This window comes from Oncorhynchus tshawytscha, linkage group LG12 (genome assembly GCF_018296145.1).
Source record: "Oncorhynchus tshawytscha isolate Ot180627B linkage group LG12, Otsh_v2.0, whole genome shotgun sequence".
Lineage (NCBI taxonomy): Eukaryota > Metazoa > Chordata > Actinopteri > Salmoniformes > Salmonidae > Oncorhynchus > Oncorhynchus tshawytscha.
Window position 1 is genome coordinate 23,581,079 of NC_056440.1, and position 27,670 is coordinate 23,608,748.

General features: G+C 42.8%; 1 protein-coding gene across 4 annotated transcripts; it reads left to right on the plus strand.

The window, feature by feature from the left end:
• The first annotated feature begins 471 nt into the window (after positions 1–471).
• On the plus strand, positions 472–25,586 carry LOC112262725 (poly [ADP-ribose] polymerase tankyrase-1). Of its 4 annotated transcripts, none has more exons than XM_024438454.2 (28): positions 472–972; positions 1,976–2,200; positions 2,609–2,704; positions 2,996–3,032; positions 3,164–3,239; positions 6,638–6,658; positions 8,184–8,278; positions 8,425–8,491; positions 8,635–8,821; positions 11,425–11,546; positions 11,889–11,980; positions 12,112–12,190; positions 12,391–12,562; positions 12,849–12,928; positions 13,073–13,218; positions 13,498–13,663; positions 13,913–14,132; positions 14,491–14,600; positions 14,940–15,128; positions 17,182–17,422; positions 17,956–18,038; positions 18,185–18,305; positions 22,314–22,411; positions 23,201–23,275; positions 24,201–24,306; positions 24,519–24,714; positions 24,866–25,022; positions 25,224–25,586. In XM_024438454.2, exons 1-28 carry the CDS (start codon positions 525–527, stop codon positions 25,308–25,310), a joined length of 3,792 nt encoding a protein of 1,263 aa, XP_024294222.1. In that variant the 5' UTR covers positions 472–524; the 3' UTR covers positions 25,311–25,586. The 4 variants fall into 4 exon arrangements, with proteins under 4 accessions (XP_024294222.1, XP_024294223.1, XP_024294224.1 ...); XM_024438455.2 differs by having other exon boundaries at positions 24,528–24,714; XM_024438456.2 differs by lacking the exon at positions 6,638–6,658.
• Positions 25,587–27,670: the final 2,084 nt, after the last annotated feature.

The following is a 27,670-nucleotide window of genomic DNA, read 5'->3' on the forward strand; positions in this document are numbered from 1 at the left end:
GCTGTGGCATGACCTCAAGAGAGCAGTTCACACCAGACATCCCAAGAATATTGCTGAACTGAAACAGTTTTGTAAAGAGGAATGGTCCAAAATTCCTCCTGAACGTTGTGCAGGTCTGATCTGCAACTACAGAAAACGTTTGGTTGAGGTTATTGCTGCCAAAGGAGGGTCAACCAGTTATTAAATCCAAGGGTTCACATACTTTTCCCACCCTGAACTGTGAATGTTTACATGGTGTGTTCAACAAAGACTTCAAAACGTATAATTGTGTGTTACTCGTTTAAGCAGGCTGTGTTTGTCTGTTGTGACCTAGATGAAGATCAGATCAAATTTTATGACCAATTTATGCAGAAATCCAAGTATTTCCAAACGGTTCACATACTTTTTCTTGCCACTGTACCTACACACACAAATACCTCACTCTGTGAGAAAAAAAACGCCACCTGCTGGAGAAGACAGATTTTGGGCCGATTTATCATTCTCGCTTCGCCTCTTTCTAGTCTGACTTGAGAGCTGCTGCGAAAATGGCGGTGTCTCGTCGCTCATCGCAGCAACAACAGGGCAACCTGCTATCTCCGCCACGAAACGGTTCTCTTTCGGTAAGTCCGCCGGGATCTCCCTCGCTTGATCTTGTGACAGCGACGTTAGTGCCTCCGGATGGTGAGCGTGGATGCAGCACGGGCATGGAGAATCCTTCGGCCTCCCCGGATCTTCAAACCTCGGCCCTCAGCAGTGAGAACAGCACAAGTCCGACCACAACAACCTCCGGTGGGGGGAGTAGTAGTGTCTCGAGCCCGGGTTCAGGAGGCACGACCCCTGGCGACGGTAGTGGGATCGGTGGAGCTTTCAGGGAGCTATTTGAGGCCTGTCGGAATGGAGATGTGTCCCGGGTGAAGAGACTTGTTGACTCGGTGAATGTGAATGCGAAGGACATGGCCGGACGAAAATCTACCCCTCTGCATTTCGCTGCTGGTTAGTTAAGATAGCGCTAACAAGATTTGTTTTGTGTTGTCAGCGCGAGCTGGCAGGTTGGAGTGTTTTCAAAAGTCGCATCGTGCTTGTGAAAAATATCAAAATGCTGGTGTGCCACGACGAGAATGGATAACTAGTTATTAGTTCGCTACTATACTGTAATTAATTACTAATGCTAATTTAATTTGCTTCTGTTAGTTAGCTAACTACTTTTCCAATATCAAGGCCCATCGAAAACAGCTAGCTTAGTTGGCTAACTAGCTAATACTAAAAACAGTTTGGCACACAGACCGATAGGGACAGAAGGCCTCAGTCTCTCAGCCTTCGTTGTTACTAGCTAAACGTAAACAAACGTGCATTTTGGGGTGTTTCTCAAGCTAATCCGTGGTGAACCCCAGAGTGTGTACTTTTTTGTTCAAACCCAGCACTAACATACCTCTGGTTCACTAAATCAATAGTTGGTGATTTGTTGAATCTGTTCTGTTCCAGGGCTGTAACCAAAATATGCATACCTTTTTTGGCATTCTAGAGCAGGGTTTCCCAAACTCTGTCCTAGGGCCAATGCAGGGTGCACTCGTCGTTTTTGCAATAGTATTACACAGCTGACTCAAATAACCAACTCTTCAAGCTTTGATTATTTGAATCAGTAATGTGGTGTTAGGTCAAAAACCAAAACGTGCCTTGATCGCAGGATCGAGTTTGGGAAACCATGTTCAAGAGGAACTGCTAAAATGTAGTTTGGTTGTTGATATTATGCTCTGTTATTATATATTTTTAAAAAATCCTAGAACTGACATTACATTTTTTGGGGTAATTTAACCTTTATTTAACTAGGCAAGCCAGTTTAAGGACAAATTCTTGTTTACAATGACTGCCAAACCTGGACAATGCTGGGCCAATTGTGCGCCGCCCAATGGGTCTCCCAATCACGGCCATATGTGATACAGCCTGGATTACTGTCACCATGTATGCATTGATCATGTTTTGTCTGTCATTGTGTCAGGTTTTGGCCGGAAGGATGTGGTTGACCACCTCTTACAGACTGGAGCTAATGTGCACGCCAGAGACGATGGTGGCCTCATCCCCCTACACAATGCCTGCTCCTTTGGCCACGCTGAGGTGGTCAGTCTACTGTTGTGCCAAGGTGCAGACCCCAATGCACGGGACAACTGGAACTACACACCTCTGCATGAGGCAGCCATCAAGGGCAAAATTGACGTCTGCATCGGTAAGGGTGGATGTCAAAAATAAATTGTCTGAAGATGGAGGGTGACATGCACATCCTAAACTTAAGAATACCTGTACTTCAAATACCTGCACATGGAATATTGCCGCTCCCAGTGCCTTGTTACTGCACCCAAATATACAGTTTTGTCTTTCAACACTCTTAAACCCTGGTAATTTGTCCAGGAAATGTTATGTTGACAATATTCAATCAATCAAATTTACATCAGCAGATGTCACAAAGTGCTTATACAGAACCCAGCCTAAAACCCCAAAAAGCAAGCAATGCAGATGTAGAATTGACTTTACTAAGGTGATTTACTATAGGTATGTTAAAGTACTGTAAACTGTGCAAGGTATAAGACTATAATTGAATTAAAATGACACTGTTTCCTATGTCTCCTTCACACAGTGCTTCTCCAGCATGGCGCTGATCCCAACATCCGTAATACGGATGGCAAGTCTGCTCTGGATCTGGCAGACCCCTCCGCCAAGGCTGTGCTCACCGGTGAGTTTCATACAACTACTCCCTTTCAGCCAGTTCTCTCCTCCATTACATTGGGTACGTTCCTATGTTGTATATTGTATTTTACGTGACTGCAACGACCTGGGCCCGCTTTCCCAAAAGCATCTTAAGGCAAAATGAATATTGGAACCATAGGATCCTATCATTCTAATGATTAACTTAGCCATAAGATGCTTTTGGGAAACTGGGCCCAGGACTGTAACCTTTTATCTGAATCATGGCTTGTCTTGACTTGGAACTCTGTGCTGTTCTAACCTGATATTTTGTATTCAGGTGAGTATAAGAAAGATGAACTCTTGGAAGCGGCAAGGTGAGTATCTTTATCGACTTGTTTCATTGGAGTGATCTGTTTGTAGTATTAGGCTACCTACCACATCTTTAATCATTTTCTAAGACAAAATATTTTCTCTCTTCTGTTCTCTTATGAACTGTGTGCTACAGGAGTGGCAATGAAGAGAAGCTGATGGCACTATTGACCCCACTAAATGTCAACTGCCATGCCAGTGATGGCCGCAAGGTAAGAAGGATATCGCCTCCACAACATTACATGCCCACACTTTATATTAATGTTGTATAATATTGTAGCATATGCTTGATTTGTTCTAAAGATTGGTGTGACCAATGGCAAGAAAAGTCTGGAGAGAGACTGTGTTTTCAGCCTACATTCCAAAACAGTCACTTGTGTAGGGATTAAAAACACCATCTCATCCTAGGCGGATTATTATATGTAGAACACTATGAAGAGGATTTGTCATTGGATTGGATTTAGGCAGGGGACGCTTTGACTTGAACCAACTTCTGCCCAGGCCATATTCTCTATATACATACTGTACTGATTTAACAGTGATATCAACACAGGTTTTTCTGATTTTTGACCAAATATTTTCTGTGATTGTAGTTGAAATGTAATCCTTTTCATTGTACATAAATGTATGTTACCCTATTGTTACCCTATTTAACCATTCCCTGTTTTCATTTTGGTACAATGTTTTTGTTAAAAACAACTGTTTAATAGAATATGGATAATTAGTATTTTTGTTCCTACTCCTTCAGTGTTTAGGTATTTCTCCAAATCAGATTTTGCAGATAAATTTTCGTAGGAAAATATTTTCACTTTTATTTGGGTCCCTCAGTTACCCCTTAATTCTAGTAACACTGATCCTCGGTCTTCTGCACATCAAACATTTGCTATAACCAAGTTGTTGCCAATATCGATCAAATTTTCCTATCAAAGATGTTATTTGAATATACTAACTTGAAGCTCTCAGATCTTTGTTTTTGAATAGTTGGTCATGTTTATCACATCATTAATATTCTATCATGCAGTGCAGAGTTTCCCAACCCTCTCCACGGGGTTGTTTTGTTTTAACCCTAAACTGGCACACCTGATTCAATTAGTCAAAGGCTTGATGATTAGTTAAATTTAATCAGGTGTGTCAGTTTAGGGTTAAAACAAAAATGTGAAACGTCTGGGGGGTGGGGTGAGGACAGGGTTGTTAAACCATGATATTGTGCAGTGATTCCCAATTCTGGTCCTAGAATTCCCAACAGTAAAAAAATAAAATAATAATATTTGTGGCCCAGGACAAGCATACCCGATACTACTTGTCAACTAATCATCAAGCCCTTGACAAATTGAATCGGGTTTTCAAAAATGTGCTGTTGGGGGTACTCGAGGACCGGAGTTGGAGACATGGATTGTAGCGTGTATATGTTATGTAAATTAAATTTTAGCTTAATGCATTGAATCTCTAGAACTTTCACTGACCACGTTTACATGCACACTAATATCTCATTATTCGGGATACTCATGAATTGTTTGAGTTGACGCATATGAATATCATATCCCGTTTACAATAACCTGAAAAGGCTTGTATCCTGGTTATGCGAAACCTGGATAAGTTGCCTGGGATTTGCTGATCTTAGGTGGGATACTGTGGCATGTAAACATCTTATCCCATTTACTGTTGTTTTTCACAGTCTGCGCAGGCTTAGTTTCACATTTCATGGGTGTTGGGCGATGTTTTCTTCTCATTGTCAAACAAATCACTTCAAAATGTAGGCTACCTGCGGAATTCGATCAACCATAATTCCATAATTTATTTAGCTGATACTCTGTACTGGACCATATAGCCTACTGGCTATATAGCCTATAAGTTTCTGATAATAATTTTCAACATTTGGTAGGCCATTTGTTTGTCAACTATAGTTAGATACATGCAGCTTCTTCTCTGTCAACGTATTGCACCAGAAGACTAAATAAAGTAGTGCTCACCAGAATGTCTTGCATCGATAGAATGAATGCATTAGTAACCTGGTTAACATTGGTTAAGTTGTCTGTTTAGGAGCTGAGGAGAAAACGCAATAACTTCAAAACACTAAAGATTGGTATTGTGCAAAATGTCCTAATGTCATCCGTTTGACCGGTTTTAAGGAAATGTATAGCTGAGGACTATGAAACACGTTTCCGATAAGACTTCAATTCGTCTTGGGTGCAAATTGTATGTCGTTGAAATACTGTCTGCTTGCATAAGTGTCGAAGATGACACACTCATTCGCGTTTTCTCAAGATGCTGAAAGAAATCATTTTCCTGTTTGAGACAAAATAAACATTTGTTGTTAAAAAAACTAAAAAAACATAATTCTGCAGGAGTTAATAGGATATCACGCTGCATGTGAGGTTATAGTCCTACAGTCCATGTCCATATTTCAGTTAGTATTCCATTTAACCCCTATGAATTTAAATTATGAATATTTTGTTCATTCATAGATACAGGGATACTCGTGAGTGGGATATTGAAGGTGAAAGTACGCGGCTTATCCCGAAAAAGACCTCTAGCGGGATATGAGCTACTATCCAGAATACTGCACATGTGAACATGGTCATTGGCTTACTGTCATGAGTGCTTTGTGGTAATAGGATGGTTGTTCAGGATTATTTTCATCTTTGCATTGTTATTAGTTGTTGATTAGTTTAGTGTTTGGATCAGATGATATTGTGTTTCACCAGAGCACTCCTCTCTCTACTCAGGGTGTCATGACTTGACAATTAACTTCAGTCTGAGGAAAGTGTACTTAAAGTCAAGGCTCTACTTTGCATTGGTAATTGTGGAATAGTTTTTGCTCATTTGTAATTGTATTTACCCCTCGTCTTGTTTGGCACTAGTTTTAATTATTCAGTTTTTCACCCCCAATGCATTCTCATGAGTAGAGAAGTCATTGCCAAAAAGCTAGAATCCATCTCTGAGTTGGCAAGAAACCATATCTTTCTCCTTTTCATAATTTTGAATAATGCATAATCTAGAGTCTATTGGCTAGGATGAGCAGTATTTTTCTGTCATCATAATTCACTCTGGCAAACCTGGTCCCTAAAGTGTATATTTTAAAATCCTACTCATTATTCTTTGACATTTAGGTTTTCCAAGCACATTACCTTGTTCCTAACTGACATTTAGGAAATCCTCAACAACAACTAAATGTTATCATAACTGCGTCTCCTCCATCTGTTTTGTTTGGGTTTGTATGAATGGGCCGTTTTGTTAAGAAGACTCTTGGGCACACTGTGGTGACAACAAAGCACTCACTCCCTGCGCCTCCGTGTGCCTGTGCCAGTCTGAGGACTTGTGTGGGTGTAGGATAAGCACTTTGGCTTTTCCCGAGGGGATAACCAGGGAGCCTGTCTGCCTTATTAAGAATACTACGGCGCAACAGTGAGAGTAGTCACCTTTCCCTAAAGCTGTGTACTCATTGTACCTGGTGTCACTGAATTTATATGAATGGTTAATTCCGGTGTGTTTCTCACTTCACTTTAAAGGGTGATAGGCTAAAAGTATTATTTTTTTGCTGTGAAATAAAAATACTAAAATTGTAATTTTTTGTTTTGTTTTTTGTGACTCTGGCAACATTGTCGATCAGTCAACATCCCAAAAAATGCTGGTAAGTTTCTCGATAACTGCCACCTGATTGTTGCACTGTTGTGATTTGTATTTTTTTCTTTTAATCCATGTTTTATTTGACCAATACGCTGGCTCTCACTTGTAATTGCGCATCATGGAAATGGGTTTACTGGTCACGTTCATATTTCCCACCCCAATGCTCCTGTCCTGTGAATATGTGTGTGGGTGGGTGTATGTGTGCCAGACCTAGGTTTAAATAGTATTTGTTGTCTTTCGAATACATTAGCTGTGCTTGATTTGAGCTTTCCTGCTGCGATGGTACAGATGGAATAGTCCCCAAAGTGGACTACCAAAACCATGCCCATCAAGCACTCCAGCAAGGCTCAATCACATGCTGAAAGGATTTAAAAGAAAACAGGTGGGCCAACCTACTATTTGAACCCAGGTCTGGTGTGTGTGTGTGGTGGAGGTGATTAAGTGGTTCTGAGGCCACGGCCCGCTTCGCTCGTTGGTTTTGGAAAGGAGCTCGAATATACCACATTGCCTGCTTTTCCAGGGTGCCACCCTCCCCTTTCTGCACTCCTAACTACTTTAAACACTCCCACCTCTGCTAAGTTTCAATCACTTCCTGCTCTTCAATCAATATATTTATTGTAGGACTGTGACTTTTCTGTTTTGGTCACATGTGCATGTCTGGATGCCTGCACCTGCATTTTGTCAATTGATTCTTGTACTATATTGTATGTTTGTGATTTGACACTGTCCGCTTGTCTCGTCTTGAATGGGTCATATTCCTTGGTTGAAGAAAAAATATAATTCCTCATCTTTAAGTGCTGTGCCGTCGTTGCTGCTCATGCTTTTTGTATATTTTGATTTCTTTCCGTGTGATTGCCTTCATCAAACGTGAATGATATTGTTAGTCTGTCCTGTCTGAGTTGTTCAGTGGTCTTATTTTGTCTTGATACCTACCAGTGCATGAATGCTACTGTTTCTTCCTTTCAGTCTGTGAGGTAAACTGTTGCTAAACTCCTGGGTGGAAAACTTTTCCACAGCTTTGTGTACACTAACATTATTATGCTTGGCTCACATAGGCACCATGTGATTTGGAATGGCCAAACAGATCTACACAACATATTTTTATGAATAAACAGTAGATTCAAACCGTAGCCATCTTTTTAGCCTCCTGTATATTATGTTTAGGAAGGAAGGGGTGTAGTTGAGGGACAAGTCAGATTTCCATTTTTCATAACTTGTTTGAGGTAAGCAAGCGTTAGTGTGCGGCCTAAGAAATATATTTTAAGATTGATCATCTGAGACTTCTGTCAGACTTGCATAGACAGGGCGGTTGAGAACAGGTTGATTTTGTTTTGGGGTATAATACTCAAACCATTCTGAGCTTGCATCCTTCCACCATTCAACTGCAATGAGAACTCAGACCGCTCGTCCATGCAATTTGCTTCCTAGCATAATCAGCCATTCACACTCTCTGGCTCCCTGAAGGCAGTGTGTCCTGATGTGCATTGACTCTGAGCTCTGTGTGTCTAATGACATGTCCTCTCTTCCAGTCCACCCCACTGCACTTGGCGGCTGGCTACAACCGAGTCCGTATCGTCCAGCTACTGTTGCAGCACGGGGCAGACGTCCATGCCAAGGACAAAGGGTAAGACCAAACTCAATACAGTTCCATTGAAGGCCTGTTTTGCTACACTGTTTCTTCGTCTAAGACCATTCTCAGCTGAGAAGCGTCTCAACCACAGATTCATAGAATACAAGAACTGTTCACTTGAATGACTATCTCTCTGGCAGTGGCCTGGTCCCTCTCCACAACGCCTGCTCCTATGGACACTTTGAGGTCACAGAGCTTCTGCTGAAGGTAAGGGCTCTAAAAGATTCTAGTTCATTTTTACAAAATTGATTTCTGTGGACCTGCATTTGATGCCCCTTTTAATTAGACAATTGTAGAATGTTGGTTTTATTGATGGAGAACAATTAATAAACTCTCCTGTCTGTCTACAGCATGGAGCGTGTGTGAATGCCATGGACCTGTGGCAGTTCACTCCTCTCCATGAGGCTGCATCTAAGAACCGTGTGGAGGTGTGTTCGCTGCTGCTGAGTCATGGTGCCGACCCCACCCTTCTCAACTGCCACAGCAAGAGCGCCGTGGACATGGCCCCCACCCCCGAACTCAAAGAGAGACTAACCTGTGAGTTCAGTGGGAGACTGGAGAGAACACATACGTGCATACATATGTGCATGCACACTTTTTCTTGCCACGGTATGCATGTATGTGAGCCCTTTGGAAGTACCTGGATTTATGCATAAATTGGTCATCAAATTTGATCTGATCTTCATCTAAGTCACAGCAATAGACAAACATAGTGTGCTTACACAAATTTGTGTGTTATTAGTTTATTTTTCTTGTGTATATTGAATATATCATTTAAACATTCACAGTGTAGGTTGGAGGAAAGTATGTGAACCCCTAGGCTAATGACTTAGCTTTTGGATAATTGGAGTCAGTGGTCAGCTAACCTGGAGTCCAATCAATGAGACTATATTGGAGGAGATGTAGGTTAGAGCTGCCTTGCCCTATATAAAAAAACTCACAAAATTTGAGTTTGCTATTCATTAAAAGCATTGCCTGATGTCAACCATGCCTCGAACAAAAGAGATCTCAGAAGACATAAGATTAAGTATGGTTGACTTGCATAAAGCTGGAAATGGTTATAAAAGTATCTCTAAAAGCCTTGATGTTCATCAGTCCACGGTAAGACAAATGGTCTATAAATGGAGGAAGTTCAGCACTGTTGCTACTCTCCCTGGGAGTGGCCGTCCTGCAAAGATGACTGCAAGATCACAGCACAGAAATCTCAATGAGGTTAAGAAGAAAATTGGAGTGTAAGCTAAAGACTTACAGAAATCTCTGCTGACATCTCTGTTGACGAGTCTACAATACGTAAAACACTAAACAAGAATGGTGTTCATGGGAGGACAGCACAGGAGAAGCCACTACTGTCCAAAAAAATTGCTGTACATTTGAAGTTTGCAAATGTGCACCTGGATGTTCCACAGCACTACTGGCAAAATATTCTGTGGACAGATTAAACTACAGTTGAGTTGTTTGTAAGGAACACACAACACTATGCGTGGAGAATAAAAGGTACAGCACACCAATTTTCAGTTATTTCACCTTTATTTAACCAGGTAGGCTAGTTGAGAACAAGTTCTCATTTACAACAGCGACCTGACCAAGATAAAGCAAAGAAGTTCGACACACACAGTAACAGAGTTACACATGGAATAAACAAACATACAGTAGAAAAAGTATATATACAGTGTGTTCAAATGAGGTAGGATAAGGGAGGTAAGAAATAAATAGACCATGGTGGCGAAGTAATTACATTATAGTAGTTAAACACTGGAATGGTAGATGTGCAGAAGATGGAGGTGCAAAGGAGCAAGATAAATAAATAAATACAGTATGGGGATGAGGTAGTTGGATGGGCTATTTACGGATGGGCTATTTACAGATGGGCTATGTACAGGTGCAGTGATCTGTGAGCTGCTCTGACAGCTGGTGAGGGAGATATGAGTCTCCAGCTTCAGTGATTTTTGCAGTTCGCTCCAGTCATTGGCAGCAGAGAACTGGAAGGAGAGGCGGCCAAAAGAAGAATTGGCTTTGGGGGTGCGACAGAGCCTGGACTCAAATCAAATCAAAAATCAAATCAAATTTTATTTGTCACATACACATGGTTAGCAGATGTTAATGCGAGTGTAGCGAAATGCTTGTGCTTCTAGTTCCGACAATGCAGTAATAACGAGCAAGTAATCTAACTAACAATTCCAAAAAAAAAACTACTGTCATACACAGTGTAAGGGGATAAAGAATATGTACATAAGGATATATGAATGAGTGATGGTACAGAGCAGCATAGGCAAGATACAGTAGATGATATCGAGTACAGTATATACATATGAGATAAGTATGTAAACCAAGTGGCATAGTTAAAGTGGCTAGTGATACATGTATTACATAAGGATGCAGTCGATGATATAGAGTACAGTATCAACGTATGCATATGAGATGAACAATGTAGGGTAAGTAACATTATATAAGGTAGCATTGTTTAAAGTGGCTAGTGATATATTTACATCATTTCCCATCAATTCCCATGATTAAAGTGGCTGGAGTAGAGTCAGTGTCATTGACAGTGTGTTGGCAGTAGCCACTCAATGTTAGTGGTGGCTGTTTAACAGTCTGATGGCCTTGAGATAGAAGCTGTTTTTCAGTCTCTCGGTCCCAGCTTTGATGCACCTGTACTGACCTCGCCTTCTGGATGGCAGCGGGGTGAACAGGCAGTGGCTCGGGTGGTTGATGTCCTTGATGATCTTTATGGCCTTCCTGTAGCATCGGGTGGTGTAGGTGTCCTGGAGGGCAGGTAGTTTGCCCCCGGTGATGCGTTGTGGACTCGAACCAGGATCTCTAGTGGCACAGCTAGCAACTGTGATCCAGTGCCTTAGACCACTGCGCCACTCGGGATGCCCTCAGTTCTTTATTTTTGATCAAATCCAGATGATTTCCTTTGTCATTATGGGTTAATGTGTGTAGATTGTGGCAAAATACCTTCCAAATGCACTGTATACATGTGCACACTTTTTATACCTGATAATGAAATAAACACTTGTGCACAGACTACTCTCACAATTCATAAAGACTATATACAGTTGAGAATGTCTGCGTGGGCCCATGGCTTTTCTCACATTTCAATTGAACCTTTTTCATTCAATCTCCTTTCTGCCATCCAGATGAGTTTAAAGGTCATTCACTGCTCCAGGCAGCTCGGGAGGCAGACATGGCGAAGGTGAAGAAGACCCTGGCTCTGGAGATCATCAGCTTCAAACACCCACAGACAAATGAGACAGCCCTGGTGAGATCATCCCTGTTCCTTCTGGCTGATGCTCAATGTCACAGTGCTGACGTCTAACGTTAAGTCATAATCAACAGCTATGGATGTCACAAATGGCAACCTATTTCCTATATTAAAAGTTATGGGCCGTGATCAAAAGTAGTGTACTATATAGGGAATAGGGTGCTATTTTGGACGTAATCCTATGTCTCTCAGATTACATTTGTGTAACATACAGAACCTTGCTCCCTTTGTGACATGCATGACCTAGGATGACCACTATAAAAACAAGCACAAAACCTGAAGGCATTCACACACGCTCCATACAGTGATTTCATTGAAGGTGTTGTCCTTCTGTTTCAGCACTGTGCCGTTGCCTCCCCTCACCCCAAACGGAAGCAGGTGACAGAGCTGCTGCTGCGTAAAGGTGCCAACATCAACGAGAAGAACAAAGAGTAAGACACCATGTCCGTGTTTCCAATAACATTGTATCGGAGGGGTGCCCCCCCCCCTGCAGAATGAGAATCCTCTGAGGCTGATTCCAGCACAAGTAAAGTGATACCTCTGTCTCCTCTTCTGTCTGTAGCTTCATGACAGCCCTGCATGTTGCGTCTGAGAGAGCACACAACGACATCCTAGAGGTGCTGCAGAAACATGGAGCCAAGGTACACACTGCAGGCTTCTTCAGTCTCACAAATACCACTTCATTTAATTTATCTTGTCATATCTCTCACTGGCTCACAGCCTCCATATCTGATATTTCATAAAATATTTTTGGGTGAAGTTAAGTGTATCACATTTAGTTTAGAGTCTGTTGCTGTTTGTCACTGACTATTCCCTCTGTCCTTCTCCCTACTCCCTCCAGGTGAATGCGGTGGACACCCTGGGTCAGACGGCCCTCCACAGGGCAGCCCTGGCGGGCCACATCCAGACATGCAGACTACTGCTGAGCTACGGGGCTGACCCTGCCATCGTCTCCCTGCAGGGCTTCACTGCCTCACAGATGGGCAACGAGGCCGTGCAGCAGATCCTCAATGGTACAGTAGTAGAGCATCTTGGGTTAAATACAAAGATTCTCTTTTTATATTCTACTCTCTACATTTGGGTTGACAATGGTACCTGTGTGCATCTAAGATGTTTTATGAACTTTGATGAAAGATGCATTACATACATATGGCCTTTAAATCTAGCCTATGCAGTGATGGTAAGTTTGCAGGATGTATAACAAAGAAATGATCGATTATCTTGCCCATAAATATTGCATAGTGCTTTGTCAAATTTCCCAGTATGTTTTATTTCATGATGTTGGTTCATTTCATACAGAAAATGTTCCAACTCGTAACTCTGACGTGGACTACCGGTTTCTGGAAGCCGCTAAGGCTGGAGATTTGGACACTGTGCAGGTAAGCTGATCAGCTACATCGTCTCGGGGTCGTGAATTTAATCCCGTTACATGCATCAACCATCGACCTACCATCATGAATCCAAGATGTCTTCCTCTGTCACCTTTGATATTCCGTCTATGTTGTCACGTCTGTGTGTTGTAGCAACTGTGCACTCCTCAGAACGTGAACTGTCGGGATCTGGAGGGTCGTCACTCCACCCCTCTGCACTTTGCTGCAGGCTACAACCGTGTGGCCGTGGTGGAGGACCTGCTACATCATGGAGCTGACGTACACGCTAAAGACAAAGGGTCCGTGTTGTCTTACTAGTCCACCCTACTACCTCTGTCTTCCTTAGGCCTCTGCTGAGACTTTTGCTTTCACTTCAGATAGTCAGCAAAAAGGCTTTCACTTTGTATTGAATAAATATCTTTACATTTGCTTTCATTCTGCATTGACTACCTCTTTATCATTGGATTACATTTTGCATTCAATACATACAATACTTGAAAACTTTAGTCATAGAATTACATAATTTATAGGATCTCTGTGCTTTTACTGGTTTAACTAGTCTTCTGTCTGTCCTGCAGTGGTCTGGTGCCCCTCCACAACGCCTGCTCCTATGGTCACTATGAGGTGGCTGAGCTGCTGGTCAGACACGGGGCATCGGTGAACGTAGCTGACCTCTGGAAATTCACCCCTCTCCACGAGGCTGCTGCCAAGGGCAAATACGAGATCTGCAAACTGCTGCTCAAGGTTAGTCTAGCTGTGCCTTTCATATCAACTCTTCAGAAATGATCAGGTCGCAAAGGCATAAGGCGATATATACTGAGGCAAACGGTATTTATTGTGATAGCTTTTTATAGACTTTGCTCAAAGCACCAAAATGTCTATGTGTAGCTATGTGTATAGCTAAAAGAGATTTTCAGCGCCAGAACAAAGAATTTAACAGAACATATTTTTTTAAATGTACATTCAAGATTATGTATTTGTGTGTTTCTCCAGCATGGAGCAGACCCCACCAAGAAGAACCGTGATGGTAATATGCCTCTGGACATGGTGAAGGATGGAGACACGGACATCCAGGACCTGCTAAGAGGAGACGCTGCCCTGCTGGATGCTGCTAAAAAGGGCTGTCTGGCTCGCGTCCAGAAACTCTGCAGCCCAGAGAACATCAATTGTAGAGACACACAGGGACGCAACTCCACTCCCCTGCACCTTGCAGGTACTGTACCTACCAGAATCAATTCATGGAATCAATCAATCCATTTTCATATTTTTATAAAGCACTTTTTACATCAACAGTTGTCACAAAGTGCTTTACAGTTACCCAGTCTAAACCTCGAATAGCAAGCAGTGGAATCAATTTATTGAATGGCAAATGTGGAACCCAGACACAAACTTTTACTACCCAAACAGAAGTGGATCCCCTTACATAAAAGGATGACAGGCAACTCATCAAACCCTGGACACTTTGATCATTTGGAGCTATACTATTACACATTACATTCATTCATTAATGCTTTTGTAAGGTAGACTGCCATGTTTCATGTTGTCATCCGTCTTGTTTCCCACCTCTGTAGCTGGCTACAACAACCTGGAGGTGGCGGAGTATCTCCTGGAGCACGGGGCTGATGTCAACGCACAGGACAAAGGAGGCCTCATCCCCCTGCACAACGCTGCCTCCTACGGGGTGAGTCGGCACAAATATTACGCCAGGCCGTGGAAGACATTGTACATGCTGTATGGTTTGACCTAAGGTTTTATAACATAGACAATACATAAATACCTATGCTATGTAACAGCTTGGATGATGACTTAGAAGATATTGTTTGGGTTACAAAACCTTATAGAAAATCCGCACAGCAAATATAAGGACTAAACCCCCACACTGTGATGAAAGTGACCTTGTGGAAAGCTTAAGATATATAACCATGTGGGTGTCATCCGTTTCTGGTCATATCGTGTTATTAATTTAGTCTCATCTGCTACTCCTATCCTCTGCTCCTCTCCTGTCTCTCCTCTCCTACAGCACGTGGACATTGCTGCCCTCCTGATAAAGTTCAACACGTGTGTGAATGCTACAGACAAGTGGGCCTTCACCCCCCTCCATGAGGCGGCTCAAAAGGGCCGGACCCAGCTGTGTGCGCTCCTGCTGGCCCACGGAGCAGACCCCACCATGAAGAATCAGGAGGGACAGACTGCACTGGACCTGGCCACGGTAACACGCCTTGATCTCTTACTGTTAGAGCAGCTAGCAATGCCACAAAATGAAGTGTTGTTTTTTTGCTGTTACTGGCAGACATTTGCTCAAATGGCGAAGGTGCATAAAGATAGGAATTCAGATATGACTCCATCGTTTGAACACTATCCACAGTTTAACTACGGCGTGCGACGTAGTTATGATTTTATAGGCAGATTGAGCCATCTAATTTTTCTCTTTTCTAATTGCCGCCATCTTGGAGCTAGAATTGGGATCATGTACAGTGCATTCGGGAAGTATTCAGACCCTGTGACTTTCAAAAAACAAATGACGTTAACAGCCTTATTCTAAAATGTATCCAATAATTTTTCCCCCTCATCAATCTGCACACACTACCCCATAATGACAAAGAAAAAACAGGTTTGTAGAATGTATTAAAAAACATAACTTATACATAAATATTCAGACCCTTTGCTATGAGACTCGAAATTGAGCTTGGGTGCATCCTGTTTCCATTGATCATCCTTGATGTTTCTACAACTTGATTGGAGTCCACCTGTGGTAAATTCAATTGATTGGACATGATTTGGAAAGGCACACACCTGTCTATATAAGGTCCCACAGTTGACAGTGCATGTCAGAGCATAAACCAAGCCATGAGGTCAAAGGAATTGTCCGTAGAGCTCCGAGACATGACTGTGTCGAGACACAGATCTGGGGAAGGGTACCAAAACATTTCTGCAGCATTAAAGGTCCCCAAGAACACAGTGCCCTCCATCATTCTTAAATGGAAGAAGTTTGGAAGCGCTAAGACTCTTCCTAGAGCTGGCCGCCTGGCCAAACTGAGCAATCGAGGGGAAAAGGGCCTTGGTCAGGGAGATGATCAAGAACCTGATGGTCACTCTGACAAAGCTCCAGAGTTCCTCTGTGAAGATGGGTGAACCTTCCAAAAGGACAACCATCTCTGCAGCACCAATCATTCCTTTTATGGTAGAGTGGCCAGATGGAAGCCACTCCTCAGCAAAAAGCACATGACAGCCCGCTTGGAGTTTGCCAAAAGGCTATGAAAGACACTCAGACCATGAGAAACAAGATTCTCTGGTCTGATGAAACCAAGATGGAACTCTTTGACCTGCATGCAAAGCATCATCCTGGAGGAAACCTGGTACCATCTCTACGGTGAAGCATGGTGGTGGCAGCATCATACTGTGGGGGTGTTTTTCAGCGGCAGGGACTGGGAGACTAGTCAGGATCGAAGGAAAGATAAACGGAGAAAAGTACAGAGATCCTTGATGAAAACCTGTTCCAGAGTGCTCAGGACCTCAGACTGGGGCTAAGGTTCACCTTCCAACAGGACAACGATCCTAAGCACACAGCCAAGACAATGCAGGAGTGGCTTCGGGACAAGTCTCTTGTCCTTGAGTGGCCCAGCCAGAGCCCGGACTTGAACCCGATCAAACATCTCTTGAGAGACCACCTGAAAATAGCTGTGCAGCGACACTCCCCATCCAACCTGACCGAGCTTGAGAAGAATGGGAGAAACTCCCCAAATACAAGTGTGCCATGCTTCTAGTGTCATACCCAAGACTTGAGGCTATAATTGCTGCCAATGGTGCTTCAACAAAGTACTGAGCAAAGGGTCTGAATACTTTTTCATTTTATTTTTATACATTTGCAAACGTTTCTAAACTGTTTTGCTTTGTCGTTATGGAGTATTATGTGTAGATTGAGGATTAAAACATGTAGATTAAGGCTGTAACGTAACAATGTGGAAAAAGTCAAGGGGTCTGAATACTATCTGAATTCACTGTATACTGTGCTAATGTCCATGCAAACAAAATAGTAACAATACATTTCGGTGAACATGGAAAATGAGCCGTTTGTTATATGAGTACATGGGGACGCCATCTTTATGCACTATACCATAATATATTCTTACCACTTTTCCCATTTTATATATTTTGACATACTTAGCAGAAACTAGGGATTTGGTCCACAGCCTGAAATTCAAACTTTTAGAACAACCAGCTCTCACATATGGCTTTGCCATCTAATTATGCCCTCCTCTCAGGCTGATGACATCCGGGCCCTGCTGATGGATGCCATGCCCCCAGACGCCCTGCCCAGCTGCTTCAAGCCCCAGGCCACAGTGGTCAGCGCCGGCTCGGTCATCTCCCCGGCCTCCACGCCCTCCTGCCTGTCTGCAGCAAGCAGCATCGACAACCTGGCCGGGCCCCTCAACGAGCTGGGGGCCGCAGGGACCTCCGGGGTGGCCGACGGGGCCACGGGCTCCGATAGGAAGGAGGGAGAATGTGAGTAGAGAGAGCCAGGAACGAAACTGGGGCCGGGGTTTTAGCATGAAGCTGATATTCTACCTGTTTTGATATTCTTGTAGATTCAACAGCTCCGTCAACAGCTTTGACTCACTGGTGGAAGTCTAACATGCTGACTAGACCAGGCACTGGTGTGCGCCTAGTTTTTGTTTTCTAGTCTCTCCTCCTTCAGTCTTCTGACTTTATATTGGTTGCCAACCAATTTAAGGTGCATTACCACCACCAACTGGACTGGAGTGTGAATCTCAGTTCATCTTTCAATCACCCATGTGGATATATGCTCCTAAAAACCAATGATGAAATTGGAGAGGCGGGACTTGCAGCGCATCAAGCGTCTCAAATAGAACTAAGTTCTATTTTGCCGCGTGGCTATGCAGACGTGTGTGTGTGTGTGTGTGAGCAGTTTGGATAAAATGATTGAATAACATGTATTTGGTCAACATGTAAGTCAAAACAGATGACTCAATGTGGCCCATTCATTTCACATACTGAATCTGCTCTTTGTATTCCAGTGGCAATGTTGGACATGAACATCAGTCAGTTCTTGAAGAGCTTGGGTCTGGAGCATCTGAGGGACATCTTTGAGAGAGAACAGGCGAGTGTTTTAATGATCGTAACTTATTTAATAGGGCATATAATTGGTCTGACATTTCATGTGTCTTTTTCCCACTCTTGAAGTAGCTGTTATCATGACACAGTTTAGGATCCCTGCTCTGTACTGAATGTCCTGTTCTCTCCCAGATCTCTCTGGATGTGCTGGCTGACATGGGTCATGAGGAGCTGAAGGAGATTGGGATCAACGCCTACGGCCACCGACACAAACTCATCAAGGGAGTGGAGAGGTTGCTGGGAGGACAACAAGGTCTGGACCAATATTCCCTCAAAAGATATTCTCTCAAAAGATAAATTTCAGGTCTGCTGAGCGCAAACTTGAACGTTGTGAAAATTCTGTGCAACTTCCAGCGCACATTTACTGTGAACACTGAGGCTGTACCTGCTTTAAGGTATATCAAATTTTATTTGTCACATACACATGGTTAGCAGATGTTAATGCGAGTGTAGCGAAATGCTTGTGCTTCTAGTTCCGACAATGCAGTAATAACCAACAAGTAATCTAACTAACAATTCCAAAAAACTACTGTCTTATACACAGTGTAAGGGGATAAAGAATATGTACATAAGGATATATGAATGAGTGATGGTACAGAGGAGCATAGGCAAGATACAGTAGATGGTATTGAGTACAGTATATACATATGAGATGAGTATGTAAACAAAGTGGCATAGTTAAAGTGGCTAGTGATACATGTATTACATAAGGATGCAGTCGATGATATAGAGTACAGTATATACGTAGGCATATGAGATGAATAATGTAGGGTAAGTAACATTATATAAGGTAGCATTGTTTAAAGTGGCTAGTGATATATTTACATTTCCCATCAATTCCCATTATTAAAGTGGCTGGAGTTGAGTCAGTGTCAGTGTGTTGGCAGCAGCCACTCAATGTTAGTGGTGGCTGTTTAACAGTCTGATGGCCTTGAGATAGAAGCTGTTTTTCAGTCTCTCGGTCCCAGCTTTGATGCACCTGTACTGACCTCGCCTTCTGGATGATAGCGGGGTGAACAGGCAGTGGCTCGGGTGGTTGATGTCCTTGATGATCTTTATGGCCTTCCTGTAACATCGGGTGGTGTAGGTGTCCTGGAGGGCAGGTAGTTTGCCCCCGGTGATGCGTTGTGCAGACCTCACTACCCTCTGGAGAGCCTTACGGTTGTGGGCGGAGCAGTTGCCGTACCAGGCGGTGATACAGCCCGCCAGGATGCTCTCGATTGTGCATCTGTAGAAGTTTGTGAGTGCTTTTGGTGACAAGCTGAATTTCTTCAGCCTCCTGAGGTTGAAGAGGCGCTGCTGCGCCTTCTTCACGATGCTGTCTGTGTGAGTGGACCAATTCAGTTTGTCTGTGATGTGTATGCCGAGGAACTTAAAACTTGCTACCCTCTCCACTACTGTTCCATCGATGTGGATAGGGGGGTGTTCCCTCTGCTGTTTCCTGAAGTCCACAATCATCTCCTTAGTTTTGTTGACGTTGAGTGTGAGGTTATTTTCCTGACACCACACTCCGAGGGCCCTCACCTCCTCCCTGTAGGCCGTCTCGTCGTTGTTGGTAATCAAGCCTACCACTGTTGTGTCGTCCGCAAACTTGATGATTGAGTTGGAGGCGTGCGTGGCCACGCAGTCGTGGGTGAACAGGGAGTACAGGAGAGGGCTCAGAACGCACCCTTGTGGGGCCCCAGTGTTGAGGATCAGCGGGGTGGAGATGTTGTTGCCTACCCTCACCACCTGGGGGCGGCCCGTCAGGAAGTCCAGTACCCAGTTGCACAGGGCGGGGTCGAGACCCAGGGTCTCGAGCTTGATGACGAGCTTGGAGGGTACTATGGTGTTGAATGCCGAGCTGTAGTCGATGAACAGCATTCTCACATAGGTATTCCTCTTGTCCAGATGGGTTAGGGCAGTGTGCAGTGTGGTTGAGATTGCATCGTCTGTGGACCTATTTGGGCGGTAAGCAAATTGGAGTGGGTCTAGGGTGTCAGGTAGGGTGGAGGTGATATGGTCCTTGACTAGTCTCTCAAAGCACTTCATGATGACGGAAGTGAGTGCTACGGGGCGGTAGTCGTTTAGCTCAGTTACCTTAGCTTTCTTGGGAACAGGAACAATGGTGGCCCTCTTGAAGCATGTGGGAACAGCAGACTGGTATAGGGATTGATTGAATATGTCCGTAAACACACCGGCCAGCTAGTCTGCGCATGCTCTGAGGGCGCGGCTGGGGATGCCGTCTGGGCCTGCAGCCTTGCGAGGGTTAACACGTTTAAATGTCTTACTCACCTCGGCTGCAGTGAAGGAGAGTCCGCATGTTTTCGTTGCAGGCCGTGTCAGTGGCACTGTATTGTCCTCAAAGCGGGCAAAAAAGTTATTTAGTCTGCCTGGGAGCAAGACATCCTGGTCCGTGACTGGGCTGGATTTCTTCTTGTAGTCCGTGATTGACTGTAGACCCTGCCACATGCCTCTTGTGTCTGAGCCGTTGAATTAAGATTCTACTTTGTCTCTGTACTGACGCTTAGCTTGTTTGATAGCCTTGCGGAGGGAATAGCTGCACTTTTTGTATTCGGTCATGTTACCAGTCACCTTGCCCTGATTAAAAGCAGTGGTTCTCGCTTTCAGTTTCACGCGAATGCTGCCATCAATCCACGGTTTCTGGTTAGGGAATGTTTTAATCGTTGCTATGGGAACGACATCTTCAACGCACGTTCTAATGAACTCGCACACCGAATCAGCGTATTCGTCAATATTGTTATCTGACGCAAGACGAAACATATCCCAGTCCACGTGATGGAAGCAGTCTTGGAGTGTGGAGTCAGCTTGGTCGGACCAGCGTTGGACAGACCTCAGCGTGGGAGCCTCTTGTTTTAGTTTCTGTCTGTAGGCAGGGATCAACAAAATGGAGTCGTGGTCAGCTTTTCCGAAAGGAGGGCGGGGCAGGGCCTTATATGCGTCGCGGAAGTTAGAGTAACAATGATCCAAGGTTTTTCCACCCCTGGTTGCGCAATCGATATGCTGATAAAATTTAGGGAGTCTTGTTTTCAGATTAGCCTTGTTAAAATCCCCAGCTACAATGAATGCAGCCTCCGGATAAATGGATTCCAGTTTTAACAATGGCCAAGTAGGCTACTGTGGCTATTTGATCATAATGTAAGCCTACCAGAGTGGAGACAAACAATGGAGAAAATACACCCCATAACATTTTAACATGGAAATAGCTGTTCTATCATTCAGCCAACAGTCAATATGTGGTGTTCAATGTAGGCCTACATTCCATGAGACTTTTGAAAAAAACATGCAGTGCTTGACATTAACCTGTTTATCCACTTGTCCTTCAGACAAGGAGGTGACTGAAAAGGTTGTTTGATGCAAGAAACCACTTTACAAAATAAAATGCATTATTATTCCCATACCCTTTATTACAGCGAATCAGACAAATTATGCTAGCTACCCTCTGCCTATTGGCTACTTAACTTATTCAAGCATGTCTCAAAATACAACACTGCCCCTTAACATAAAAAAAAAGCTTTTTTACCTGACTTGCTTTTCAAAGTTTTGTGCTCTTGTAGGAAGAAATCACTCCCCTCAATAACTAGCAAAAGATATTAACAAAATGTGCCCACGTGACTACATGCAGGTCCTGCTTTGATCTCAAAGCAAGCACATCTTCTCACGACCGACCGCTCATGCTGTAAATGGTCCAGATCCATATATGGCAATGGTCTATTTGCATATAGGTCTACTGCAGCTCTGATTGGTTACGCTGCACCGGGCTGAGTCTTGTGCATCAATGCAATAGAATCCTACTCAGATGCGTTCTGCCTACAACAACATTTCTTGCATAGTTTTGCATACAAAGTCTCTCATAGTTTGTTTTGTTGTAGTATGTTGCATTTAAAGTGGCTAATATTGTGTTGATTTGATCATAATTACCACAGTAAAGGGAAACATTGATAGTGTTAACTAACAGAGAAAACTCTAGAAAATTGAGTGAAGTTCATATTTTTTTTGTGCGGCAGTCTCGGAGCTACTGCGCGAGGGAACATCGGTCAGGACATTCTCTGAGGAGCTGATGTGGCTTTTCCCATTTATTGCTGCCTCAAATACTTAGACTATTCCTCCAATTCTTGGAATGGAGATTCTCTATTGAAAGTTATTTTTAGTCCAGGACTAGGCCTAATATACGTGTGGGAAACTCACCCTGAAAGTATAGGTGGGAAGCCAACCCAATATGTAACCACGTTTATTTACAGGTTATTTGTTTGTTCTCCAGGTGCCAACCCATACCTAACATTCCACTGTGCCAACCAGGGCACGGTCCTCATTGACCTTGCCCCTGATGACAAGGAGGGACAATCAGTGGAGGAGGAGGTGGGTACACCCATACAGAGAGAGGTACACTGAGTGTACAAAACATTAGGAACACCTACTCTTTCCATGAGACTGACCAGGTGAAAGCTATGATTTATTATTGATGTCACTTGTTAAATCCACTTCAATCAGTGCAGATGAAGGGTAGGAGACAGGCTAAATAAGGATTTTCAAGCCCTGAGACAATTAAGACATGGATTGTGTTGGTGTGCCATTCAGAGGGTGAATGGGTAAGACAAAAGATTTGAACGGCATATGGTAGTAGGTGCCAGGCACACTGGTTTGAGTGTGTCAAGAACTGCAACACTGTAGGGTTTTTCACGCTCAACAGTTTCCTGTGTGTATCAAGAATGGTCCACCACCCAAAGGACATTCAGCGAACTTGACACAACAGTGGGAAGCATTGGAGTCAACATCGGCCAGCATCTCTGTGGAATGCTTTTGACACCTTGTAGAGTCCATGCTCCAACAAATTGAGGCTGTTCTGAGGGCAAAAGGGGGTGCCACTCAATATTAGGAAGGTGTTCCTAATATTATGTACACTTGTGTAATGTATACGTATGTACGTATTCTATTTGATTCTGTGAGTTGACCTCATCACACTCTGGTCTGAATGCTGATAAAAATGGATCCACAGCATCCTAATGAAGCTGAGTGACGGTGAGTGCCGGTTCTGTACCAACTGTCGCTCAGGGGTGAAAGAGTACCATGTTTGGAGAAATCGAATAATTCTGTGATTTAAAAAAAACTTAAGACATTTCATGTTTGTTTTTCTTCTCTCTGCTCCAGATGCAAAGTACCATCCGAGAACACAGGGATGGAGGCAACGCAGGAGGGGTGTTCAGCAGATACAACATCATCAAGGTCTGCTTTACATTATATTACAGTACTACACTCTACTCTACATTTGCTCATAGGATGGATCTCTTTGAGATTTTTTATATATCTGTTATTTTACCAGGTAAGTTGACTGAGAACACGTTCTCATTTACAGCAACGCCCTGGGGAATAGTTACAGGGGAGAGGGAAGAATGAGCCAATTGTAAACTGGGGATTCTTAGGTGACCGTGGTGGTTTGAGGGCCAGATTGGAAATTTAGCCAGGACACCGGGGTTAACACCCCTACACTTACAATAAGTGCCATGGGATCTTTTAATGACCTCAGAGAGTCAGGACACCCGTTTAATGTCCCATCCGAAAGACTGCACCCTACACAGTGCAATTTTTAGACCAGAGGAAAGAATGCCTCCTACTAGCCCTCCAACACCACTTCCAGCAGCATCTGGTCTCTCATCCAGTGACTGACCAGGACCAACCCTGCTTAGCTTCAGAAGCAAACCAGCAGTGGTATGCAGGGTGGTATGCTGCTGGCTTTAGAAATATACCCATATCTTCAATTTGATACCATCCTCGATCAGTTATAGGGTGTTAAGAATGCACTATGGCAGGGGTCGGCAGCAGGCCGGCCCAAAACTTGCCTGCAAGTGGATACGTTTTTTTTTTTAAATGTTAAAATAAGAGACGTGTTCGTGTTTTTAATGTAATTCCTGTTATTTTCAAATTGTCTCTTTTTGGGCTTAGTTGTGGTCAGTTTGCAGTGTACAAATGTGTTATAATTATGTTCTGGCCCCGATCATCCACTCCGACAAAAATCGGCATCGGGCTGAATCTAGTTGCCTACCCTGCACAATGGTTTCAGGAATTTTGATCCCATCTTTTGAAAAGGAAGGAAGATTAGAAGTTATTGGTATTGCGGCTATAATTGATTCCTGTCTGTGTGTCCATGCAGATCCAGAAGGTGGTCAATAAGAAGCTGCGAGAGCGATACACACACCGCCAAAAGGAGATCTCCGATGAGAACCATAACCACCACAATGAGCGCATGCTCTTCCATGGTAACAAGACATATTCCATAATCATATTACAACCTGTTCTTTAAAAAAAAGTTTTTTTAACCACGCTCCTTATTTCAACAACAAAAATGTCTTAACTGGTTATCACTAGAGAAATGTTTACCCTGTGTCATTATTGTTATACTTTTTTAATTTTTTTTTTACAAATATCAATTTCAATCGTATTTCACATTGTTCTTGTTTCATGTCTTTTGGTTCTCCAGGTTCTCCGTTCATAAATGCCATCATCCACAAAGGCTTTGACGAGCGGCATGCATACATCGGAGGGATGTTTGGAGCAGGGATCTACTTTGCTGAGAACTCCTCTAAGAGTAACCAGTATGTGTATGGCATCGGGGGTGGCACCGGATGCCCCACTCACAAAGACCGCTCCTGTTACCTGTGCCACAGGTGAGACATGATTGATGGAAAGAACACATATTTAGGTGAATTGAGGGTTTACTGCTATTACTCATGAATAGACAGCTTTCATCAGAGCTATGATAATTGTGAAACCTCATTACTGAACCATTATTTGACCCCTGTTCTCTGTTACTTCCAGGCAGATGTTATTCTGCCGTGTGACCCTGGGGAAGTCCTTCCTCCAGTTCAGTGCCATGAAGATGGCCCACGCCCCCCCTGGACACCACTCTGTAATTGGTCGGCCCAGCGTCAACGGCCTGGCCTACGCAGAGTACGTAATCTACAGAGGGGAGCAGGTGAGACTTAAATTGAATACTATTTTATTTATCCCCTTAAAGGCAAGTCCAGGCAGAAGTTTTACAAATTAGGGGCTGGTTTCCCAGACACAGATTTGAGCCTAGACCTGGACTAAAGCATCCACAATGGAAAATTTGCTTTGAAATCCAGTACTTATTATTTGCTCTTATTGCTCTTCACTGTCTCATGTTTGTTGGCAGGCCTACCCAGAGTATCTCATCACCTATCAGATCCTTAAGCCGGAGAGCACAGCCACGTCTGCTGCAGGAGAGGATCAGAAGTCCTAGTCCTGCGCCACCAGACCAATCTTTCTCTCACACACACACACATATTCTCCTGACCCACAACATTATTGTAATGCCTAAACCTTTTTCAGACTGAGTTCCATGCTTCTTGTCCAGTAACAGTAAACTGGACAGATGACATTAAATATATTGTAATATACTGTAATATATTATGAAATGTACTGTAATATATTTATGCAATAAGGCCTGAGGAGGTGTGGTATATGTCCAATATACCACAGTTAAGGCCTGTTCTTAAGCACAACGCAGAGTGCCTGAATAGAGTGCCTGAACAAACCCAGGTGCCTTATTGCTATTATAAAGCTAATTAGAACAGTAAAAATGATGTTTTAATCTTAATTGGCCATGACTTTATAATCAGGATTCACAAACTACCCCCAAGGTGCCTTAGGGTTGCTATGATATAAACTGGTTACCAAGGTGCCTTATTGCTATTATAAACTGGTTACCAACCTAATTAGAGCAGTACAAATTTGTCATACCCGTGGTATATGGTCTGATATACCACGCGTTCAGCCAATCAGCATTCGGGGCTCCGAATCACCCAGTTTATAATATGAAATTAACTGTCGTATATTATCTCCTGCTTGTGGTGATAGTCTTTCAGTTTCCTTTGCATTGGCTGCATGTATAGACAGGCGCATGTATGGCCAATATCGGGTGTGGGTTCCCCACTAGCTACCCTTGTAGAGGGGGTTGTAGAGATTCACTCTCTCATCTGCCCTGCAATGTCAGAATAATTGGCTACCATTCTTACCTAATCATGCCTTGTGACTTGGAGAATCACCTATTTTCAACCCTGTTGTTCTCAACCAGTCTGTAACCCCTGTAATACTGCCCCCCCCGCCCACCATCCTTACATGCATACATACATAATGTATAGCCGTAGAATAGCTTATGAGATTTGTGATTTATAATGATGCAGATTACACTAGTACCACATGGATTACTCAATATTATTAATAGGATTGTTTTTCTTAACTCTTCTTGAATTGCCTTACTACATGCCTGAGGTATATTCCAGATAATGCAAGAGAACCGTAGAATTAGGATGAGGAATTCTAATTCTATGAGGAGAACACGCATGATTTGGAAGAGAACAGTTATCTACTCTGACATATTATTTGTTGTACAAGAAATGTGAACTCCACAACCCGGATTGCCATGGTCTTATTCATGGACTTCTTTAAATTCATGAGTAAAGATTTGCACTTTTAAATAGATACTATTTAAGTTATTTGACATTAATTGCAAATGTTATGGTAAAAAAAAATGTATGTACAGGTTGTGTAAATGGATGTGTATAACTGTTTAACAATGTCATTTGGAGTTTATTGTAAATTAAGTCTAAATTCCTTTCTGGCCTTGATTCTCTTTACTTTTTGAATAAATGTTGTCCATGTAAGAGCAGTTTGTTGGACATTTTGTTTTCATGTTGGCTCTGATTATTTTCTACAGCTGGTAAGATAGTAATTAGTATAGCCAAACATGTTACATGTTAATGATGTATGAAAAAGTTAAACATGATTTAGTAGTAGAGAAAAGTAATTACTGATAATGCTTTTAAAAGCACTGAATTTGAAAGGTGTATGAGGTATGGATACCTTGAAAGAAATACATAAATCCCAACCGCTTGATCAGTTCAACCCCTGATTATTAGTTATTACAGCTCCATAGATAAAATAAAGTCATAACAAGAAACAAGTCAATGTTTTAACTAAAACCATTACTAAATAATAGCTACTGGACTTTAGTTTTCTGCAATGAGCGTTCTGTTTCAGTTGAGTGGAGGTCAACTTCTATCTGGGACGTTCAACTGACAGACAATGATTGTTCATTCACAGATATGACTAGTTTTGCTAACCTAACTTGTGCATTTAAATGCATTTCCAATCACAAAGCAAAATCAAGCATGCCATGTATAAATCATTAATAAAATCAAAAGTAATTCAAAACTGATGAAAATGGTCCTCATATATCAAAAGATTCTTTTTTTTAACCTTTGAATGTGTATTTAGGTTTATCTCGCAGACTCCTGAGGAGTTATATTTCTGATATACCAATACACTTCAACCATTTTCAAAACAATGTATGGCCTTTGAGCCAATCAAAATAGCGCACACACCTACAGATGAAGTCAGAAGTTTACATACACTTAGGTTGGAGTCATTAAAACTTGTTTTTCAACCACTCCACACATTTCTTGTTAACAAACTATAGTTTTGGCAAGTCGGTTGTGCATGACACAAGTAATTTTTCCAACAACTGTTTACAGACAGATTATTTCACTTATAATTCACTGTATCACAATTCCAGTGGGTCAGAAGTTTACATACACTAAG

Coding starts and splice junctions, on each gene's coding strand:
- LOC112262725 (XM_024438454.2), top strand. CDS start 525: ATGGCGGTGTCTCGTCGCTCATCGCAGCAACAACAGGGCAACCTGCTA. Junction 13,219..13,497: donor GTACACGCTAAAGACAAAGG/GTCCGTGTTGTC, acceptor TCTGTCCTGCAG/TGGTCTGGTGCCCCTCCACA. Junction 18,306..22,313: donor GTTGCTGGGAGGACAACAAG/GTCTGGACCAAT, acceptor TTTGTTCTCCAG/GTGCCAACCCATACCTAACA.